This window comes from Condylostylus longicornis, unplaced genomic scaffold (assembly GCF_029603195.1).
Source record: "Condylostylus longicornis isolate FDR11 unplaced genomic scaffold, ASM2960319v2 ptg000066l, whole genome shotgun sequence".
Classification (NCBI taxonomy): Eukaryota; Metazoa; Arthropoda; class Insecta; order Diptera; family Dolichopodidae; genus Condylostylus; species Condylostylus longicornis.
The window spans coordinates 140,304-149,197 of NW_026578034.1; the positions used below are offsets into that span (position 1 = coordinate 140,304).

Sequence of the window (8,894 nt, forward strand, 5' to 3'; positions counted from 1 at the left end):
TTTGAAATCAATTATAAAGGATTCGCAACAGTTTCTTTTAAATAAGGTTTCCACGCCAAACAATATCTGTCCAGCAGTTGATAAGCCCTCAGCTAAATTAAGAAAACAGGGACAATCCCTTCAGCCAGTAATTATTTTTAATGTAAGTGACAACTCATATATTTAGTATACTACGACGACATTAAGTATAAATTTGATCCGCACTTGACACTTGCTTTAGGGTTTTTCTTGTTTTAAATTTAAAGTACTCTGAAATTTCAAAAGCGGTTTGGATTTTTATTCAAAAATTTTTTTTTGAAATTGATTCTACTAAAAGGGTTTCTCCAGATATTTTGGTTTTAATCAACGAGCTTAATAAAAAATGTTAATTTATTCTAATTCATCACTATAAATAGTTTCACAATTTACTTCAAACTGATGATTATGTTTGGTGTTTCAGATATCAATCTAAATATAAAGTTTTGAAAAGTTATTGCAACAATATCACGTCACGTAAAAATTTGCCAATTTCTTTAGCCATCAAATCTTCCCTCATATTTTCTAGTCAGCTCACTGGAGGAGAAGGAATGACTCCTGAAATTTCTGATAAATTGAAATCCGCAGTTTGTTTTGAAATGTCCAGTTTTTATTCTGAATTATGCAACACCGCTTTTTTATCGTCATTAGAAAATAGTTTTTCGTACGAATTTATAATTTATCATAAAATATGTTACAAAAAAGATCAATTATAACAAATTTCTAAAGAAAATAAGGTACAAGTATATTCCATAAAAGATCTATTATTATATATATAGCTACTTCTCAGGTACCAAAAAGTACGGGTACTTCTAGAAGGGCTAGAGACATGGGACAAATGGCATTAGATAGGGTTTAGCCTCCAGGGTCCCAGAATAATCTGACATTGGAACTTTTTAGCCCCGAAATAGCCCTATTTTAAGATTTTCTGAAAAAAGTTTTGTATAACAAAAGCACGTTTTTCTTTTATAATTTTTATAATTAGAAACACAAACCAAGAAATAAATAATATTTGAAAATTATAATGATCTCACATATTTTTGGTTCGGAAAATCGAAATAATTTTAACGTAAATAAATGACAGCTTTTGTCAAAGACATCAGATGTTTTGTGGCATCTGAATAATAATGCTTCATTTGTTGTTGTTTTCAATATTATGTTTCGTTACCAAGCTTGGAAAAAATATGCATACAGAATATAATATATGTATGTACGTATGTAGTTAGACTTTGATTTTTATTGTTCCAAGCGAAAAACTGTAAAATGCTAAATTTTAATACATTCATATGTACATACATATATTTGAATAAAATTATTATTTTGTTTTTGCCTAAACCTTTTTTTTATTTGAAAAACTACATTCATATATACATACATGTATTTGAATACAATTATTATTTTATTTTTGCCTAATGCTTTTCTTTATTTGAAAAATTTATTTCTATATGTTCACCCGCAGTTTTAAAAAAATAGGTATACAATTACAATTATATATGTTTATGCTTAAAATTTTATTTCTAATTTTTTGAACAAAAAATTTTAAAATGTTCAATTCTAATTCATTAATGTTCATACATATATTTGAATAAAAATATTATTTTATTTATGCCTAAACCTTTTCTTTATTTGAAAAATTTATTTCTGTATGTTACCCAAATGATTTAATAATTATGTGTTTCTTTATGCCAAACCGCAGTTTTGAATATTATTCGATTCATAAAAAAAAGCTTAACAAAAATTAGTTAGAAAGTTTTAAAAATTTTACATACAAGTTTTGTATGTTACTTTTTTAAGTATTAGAAAAAGAAACAAATAAAAAAGAATTTTATTTTATTCTTTTATTTAATCTTTTATTACTAAACTCGATGAAACCAAAACTTAGACTAAACTTTTTACTTTCTAAAATCTTATTATAAAAGTTTTGAAAAATCAAATCGATTTTTGTCCAATTTCTTACATAGTAACATTAATTTATTAAAACAAGAAAAAAAAATCTGATGTGGTCAGCACATAACCGACCGAATTGTGTATTGTCTAGTTAAATGAAAGTGTTACAGAATATTATAAAAATGTCTGTTAAATACTTCTTTCCATTTTTAATTCTTCAAATTTTTAGGACATTAGTAAGCTTATAGTTAACATACTTAGAAAAATGTAAATTTGGCTTTTAGTAGAGTTTCGCTTTGTGCTAGCCGAATTCCCTGACAGTTAGTTTCGGTAACAACCAGAACTCAAATATCAAATTTCAAGAAATTCCATCAATTTTTTCTGTGGATATGGTGGAAAATTTAAAATCGGCCCGCAAATCAGTTCTCGAGCCCTGATCTTTCCAAAAGAGTTATATGTTCATTGCTTTAATATGAGGAATTCATATATTAAATTTCAATGAAATCGGTTGATTATTTTCTTCAAAATGTTCAAAAATGTAAAACAAGGCCGCTAAAAAGTACAGTTCCCGAGGCCTGATATATACCAAAAGTTGATCGATCCGTGCCATGGTGGAAACAAACTTACATATAAAATTTCATCAAAATCGGTTTAGCCGAACTTGAGATACACGCGTACACACACAGACCGACGGACGGACAGACCGACAGACCGACAGACCGACAGGTTGCTAAAAATAGTTTATTTACACTTACCTACTATGGAGAAGTACGTTCCTACCGAAAACTCGATATCCAAAATTTGTTGCCATCACATAACCTACCTATTGTTTACACAATACGGTCGGTAAAAATATAATTTACGTAATATTCTTCTTTTCAAATGCAATAAATTTTGTTTGTTGCACTTGAAAAGGAAATTGTGAAACAAACTTTTATTTTGCCGTTTTGTAATATGATCCTTCAATTTTATTGAACGAAAAAAAAATAATTTCATGTTTGCGTTTTAATGTAATTTAATATTTCAGTTAATGAACTTGAAAAATAAATGTGTTGAAATTTGGTTTTTTATATTTTAATTGTTAATAAGAAATAATAATAAGAATAATAAAAAAGAAGAAATCAGAAATTATGATTCTTATGTTTGAATTTAAATAAGTCATAAAATTGTTTAAGTTGAAATTTTAAGAATCATATAATAAATTTTATATTTTATTACTTTTAGGACTAATAGAGTTTAGTTCTATTAGTCTAGATAAAATGTCCTTGGTCGGATATATAACTCTCCCACCCTTAAGATTTTTGTTCTCCTGGACAAAACATTGAGGATCACTTTTATTTATATTCTTTAAAGGTTTTTCTTTTCTTGCTTTAATTAACATATAACTTAAAATGATTAAAATAAAAAGCATTATTATTACAAAAATTGTATTAAAATATGTTAAATTTTCATTAAAATTTCTTTTATTTTTAATTTCATAAATTTCTTTATTATTTCCATATTTTTAATTATGGTATAATTCGGAATAACGATATTATACTTAAACTCTTTATTTTTGTTTGAAAATTTAATATTATTTATTTCAATAGTACAATTGTTAAAGTAAATTATATAATTTTTATTTAGTAAATATGTTATATCATTACAATCGCTCTTTAAAGTATGGTTTTGAGCATTTATTATTAAAATCATACCTTTATTTATTTCTTCTATCTTGTAACTTTTTTTAGTAGTTTTAGAACAATATTATCATAATATGGCATTATAAAAAGGTTTGAAATACAATTTGAAGTTAATTGCAATTTTTTTATATATCTCTCCTGGGTAAGATAATATGTTTTATTTTTGAAAGATATAATATCAGAACTTGGAATATCAACTAGTTCAAAGTTAGTATTTGGTAATCCAAACATTTTGTATTTAATAGCCTTTTCGGTGCTTAAAACTGGTATTGCCAAAACAAATACTAATTTATTATCATTTGTTGTTGCTAAGGAACTCTTGAGTTCCTGAATTTTAAAAACGTCGATATTATAAAGATCTATTTCTTCTGGTGCTAAGATTGATCTACTTATTATTTGGTGTTTGGAGAAGATCACGTTTTCTTGGATTTTTTCAATTTCGTCGTTTAAAAGGTTAATATTGGTAAGTATCTGCAAGTATTGCAATTGTTTGGTTATATTTTTATTTTCCATTGAAACGTCATTTAAAAGTTTGTCAATTAATATGTGATTTTTGTTTACAGTTTTCTGTAAAATATTAAGATTGCTCTGAATGTTGTCGTTAATTTTTATTTGGTTATTATAATTTGTTATTAAATTATAGGTGTTTTGTTCAGAGTTTTTCATATGTTCTTCAATTTCAATTTTATCGTCTTCGTCCATTGTACCAAATATCCATTTTAAGAATGTTAGTATTCAGAATGCACTCTCTTGTCGCTGCTTCTATTTCAGTTATACTAATCATTGACGAACTAGAACAATTGCTATATTCCCAAAATTGCTAAACCTTTTAATTTGTAATAACTTAATATTAACGCACATGTATTTGTAAACATTATATTTAGTTAATATAAGTCACAAACAAAGTTTTTATAACGTAGGGATCATTAAACTCCTTTGTATAACGCTTAACGAAACCTAAGACTGAATTAGCTTTACTAATCACGGCGTTATAGTGCTGTCTAAACGTCAACTTTTCGTCAAATACAACCCCCAAATCTTTAATAGAACTAACCCTGTTAAGATTAACTTCATTCAAGACATAGTTGGAAGTTATAGTTAAGGAACGACGAGTGTAACTAACTGCGGAGCACTTAGAGACGTTAAGGGAAAGATTGTTAAAGTTGCACCAATTAGCAAAGAATCCAGGTCCCGCTGTACGGGCAATGTATCAGTAGCGGAGTCTATTCTTCTGTAAATTTTCATATCATCAGCATAAATACTTAAATCACTGTGTTTTATTACGCGCGTTACATCATTAATACTAATAGTGAAAAGAAGAGGCCCCAAATGACTACCCTGAGGTACACCCGAATTTGCAACAAAGTAATTGGAGGTACATGAACGAAAAATAACTCCATATTTCCTACTACACAAATAAGAACCAATCCATTTAATGAAAAAAGGAGGAAAACCATACTTTTCTAGCTTAAAAAGTACTACATTATGTGGTAGTAAATCAAAAGCCTTGCTCAGATCAGTATAAATTACATCCGTTTGGGATCCAGCCTCCATCGTATTTAAAAATTTAGAACTACATTCAACAAGATTAGTAACTGTAGATTTCATTTTTAAAAACCCATGTTGATTTGGCACTACCAATTCTGAGCAATAATTGTAGATTACGTCATAAACCATTAATTCAAATACTTTAGGGATGCTAGAAAGCTTAGCTATCGGACGATAATTTTCAATGTTCTTTTTTTCTCCCTTTTTATGCACCGGTCGTATGAAAGAGGTTTTCCACCAACTAGGAAAAGTACCTTCAGAAATAGATCTATTAAATAAAGTTGAAATTGGCTTTGATAAGACACGAGAACATTGTTTTAAGACAATCTCAGGAATATTATCAGGGCCCGGAAAGCAATCATTGTTTAAAGCTTCCAAATAAGAACAAACCTTAGTTGACGATAGATCTATTTCAGGGAGGGGTCGACCAATATAGTTGGAAAAGTAGTCAAAATTTTGCGGATTTATGTTAAAAATATTATTCGAATAAGCGCTTGAGAAAAATTTTTCAAATAAATCTGAAATTATTTGTGGATCATTTGTAGTTTGATTACCATAAGTCATAAAGTTTGGAAATTGATCAGATTTCCTTTTAGAATTAACAAACTTCCAGAAAGATTTGGGATTTTGCTTTAATTCCAAAGAGCAGCCTGACAAATAATTACTATAGCTCACTTCACACATACGTTTAAACGAATAAAATAAATTTATGAAAGTAGAATAAGATTCAGAGCTCTGAGTCTTAACATATTTTCTCCACGCCTTATTCTTTTTATTTGTCAATTTTTTCAACTCAATTGAGAACCAAACCGGACTTGAATCAATACTCTTATTACGCGTTTTAGGAACATACATGTCATAACCATGTAAAACGACATCATAAAATTTCTTTACTGCTTCGTCAATAGGAACTTTACAAAGTAATGTCTCCAAATCCACCGTAAAGAAATAATTTTTTAGACCTACAAAATCAACTCTAGCAAAATTATATCCAAATGATATATTAGGCCGAGAGTTTATAGGACTATCATAGTTATAGCTAAATCCTATCGGAGGGTGATAGTTGTCAATTTTAGTTAAAGGCGTGAAAATAGGAGAGTAAAAGGCATTAACCCAATCAGAAGTAAAGATAAGGTCAAGCATTCTACCACTAGAATTAAAAGTGTTGGAAATTTGTTGTAAATCATAAGAATTAAAACCGTCAATAAGTGTTGCTTCAGCATTAGAAGATATATAAGCTGGCGTCATGTAATTTTCCTCATCGACCGATTTCCAAGAAATATGAGGTAAATTAAAATCCCCACAGATAATTAAGTCATCCTCTGCATTAGCCAGAGACGAAATGTAATCAACAGCCTCCACTAAATTGTGATAAGTTTCACACGAAGAGTTAGGAGGAATATAACAACAAATAAAAAACAAGGACTTTTTGGCAAAACGAATTTTAATTGCAACTACTTCCAAAGATGGGAATTGAGATAAATTAAATTCAGACGCGTTAAAGATATTTTTCAAAGCTAAAAGAACTCCTCCACCCTTGGGTATGTTTACATTGTCAGAAACTGTATGAAGTCTATCTTTCCTAAAGACCACATAAGAGTGATCAAACAACTCTAATGAGTCAATAGAATTATGCAACCATGTTTCAGACAATAAGTAAACATCAAAGTCAAGCAATAAAGAGTTTTTATGGATTTCGTTCGTTTTAGTCCTAAGGCCCCTCACATTCTGGTAATATAACGAAAGCTGTTTTAATGACCTTGTTGAACTATTACCAGAATCAGTCAGATGGATTAGGTTAGAGTTATTACGTCGAGTCGGAGGAACGAAAAAATCTATAATTTGCATCTCTCATTCGTTGTATGTATTCAACCCATCTACTTTTCATATGATTCCTGTATGTTTCTAAGTCTTTGTCAACTTGAAGAGATGATACATCTAGAGTCTCGTGAAATTTTTTAAGTAATTTAAATAAATGTGCATATTCAGTAGGAAGACCCTCACTCTGAATAAAAACTTTCAAACTTATCCTAGTTTTACCTTCATGATGAACATTGTCAGAGGCATCATGTAAATAAGCAAGGAAAAGTCTCACATTGTCATACACGGCTCGATCTCTAAATCGCGATAATACGTAAACGCTGTCGCCCTCTTCAGCCGTTTTTTTTTTGTCATACGCTCTATAGGAGGAAGAAGCGGGTTGGCAATACTTTGAGTTACAGGCGCCGAAAACGATTTTACAGGAATAGCTGGGTAACTAGAAATGCCAGATGCCTGTCCACTAGCTAATACAGAAGAAGAACCCGTGAAAACACCCCCATGAACAAAATTAGGATAGTTATTCTTACTATTTTTAATAACATTATCACTATTAATATTATTACTATCATTATTCTTATTACGATCGCTATTAATATAATTACTATTATTATTGATATTATTATGATTATTATTTTTATTTATATTATTGTTATTATCATTGTTGTTATTGGTATTCGTATCATTTATATTATTGATACTCACACTAACATTATTGTTATTATCATTATTGTGATTAATATCAACATCATTATTAATATTATTACTGTTATTGTCATTGCAAATATTATTGTTATTGTTATTAATGTTATTATTATTATCATTACTATTAATATTATTACTATTATCATTATTATTGCTATTATTATCATTATTATTGTTGTGATTATTGTTATTGATACTATTATTGTTATTATTATTATTACTATTAATACCGTTATTATTATGATACTTATTGTTTTTGTTGTTGTTGTTTTTGTTGTTGTTTTTGTTGTTATTGTTGTTGTTTTTGTTGTTATTGTTGTTGTTTTTGTTGTTGTTACTATTATTATTTTTATTGTGAATATTGTTACTATTTTTATTATTAATATTATGGCTTCGGGTGTTATTGGCATTTCTGTTGTCTTTTTTGCTAATATTATTAGTACTGTTTTTACCGGTTCATTTATTGTAACTACTGACTTTGCTTTTTGAATTCCTAACCTTATGATTTCTATTTTTTTTATGATTCAATTTATTAGAGCTGTTATGGTTAGCATTATTTTTCTTAACATTAGTTATATTATTCTTATCATTATCATTATTACTGTTATTATTGTTGTTATTAATAATATTGTTATTATTATTGTTATTACTATTATTAATATTATTATTATTATTATTATTATTATTATAATTATTATTCTTATTATTATTATTAATATTATCATTATTATTCTTATTATTATTATTATTCTTATAGCTACTTATATCATTGCTCACCAGCTGATCTTCACAGAGCGTTCTCCCTTTCAACCGTCTACTCCACTTGGCCCAAAGTCTCGATTATTTCTGGTGCCGTGATTTGCTCGACGAGTCATGATTGTTCTTAATTTTATTGATATGAAAATCCCAATCCTGTGTATACCACTTTGTACCAAGTCTGAACACTGTATCGGTTGTAGTGGACACATTCGGAGTGGATGCTTTTTGTTTAGGTTATAATGTAACAATGGCATGATTTACACTAGCAATCTCGTCAAATAAACTCAATGTATTCATTGTCGGAACTTGGGCATCATTTCTTTTATTATAGTCGCTCATCAACTCCTTTAGGCTATCCAGTTGTTCTTGTAAATCTTGGATTGCTTTTAGAGGGGACTCATTGAAATACACATATAGCGAGTCCACCCTCTTCGCTTGAACTACGTTATCATCATGGAGGTCTTTTATTGATTGTTTTAG

At 28.4% G+C, this 8,894-nt stretch overlaps 1 protein-coding gene across 1 annotated transcript; it reads right to left on the minus strand.

Annotated features, from left to right (window-relative positions):
• Window positions 1–4,464: 4,464 nt before the first annotated feature.
• Window positions 4,465–8,623, minus strand: LOC129612327 (uncharacterized). Its single transcript, XM_055525875.1, has 7 exons — window positions 8,467–8,623; window positions 8,024–8,163; window positions 7,228–7,475; window positions 7,014–7,162; window positions 5,687–6,967; window positions 4,708–5,539; window positions 4,465–4,639 (listed from the first exon to the last, which is right to left on the minus strand). Exons 1-7 carry the CDS (start codon window positions 8,621–8,623, stop codon window positions 4,465–4,467), a joined length of 2,982 nt encoding a protein of 993 aa, XP_055381850.1.
• Window positions 8,624–8,894: the final 271 nt, after the last annotated feature.

What these genes read in the sequence shown, in the direction of transcription:
- LOC129612327 (XM_055525875.1), bottom strand. Translation starts at nt 8,623, where the DNA reads ATGTGTCCACTACAACCGATACAGTGTTCAGACTTGGTACAAAGTGGT. An exon ending in ATACAGGAATCATATGAAAA is followed by an intron (nt 6,968 to 7,013) that starts GTAGATGGGTTG and finishes TGCAAATTATAG; the next exon opens with ATTTTTTCGTTCCTCCGACT. An exon ending in ACGTCTCTAAGTGCTCCGCA is followed by an intron (nt 4,640 to 4,707) that starts GTTAGTTACACT and finishes TAATCTTAACAG; the next exon opens with GGTTAGTTCTATTAAAGATT.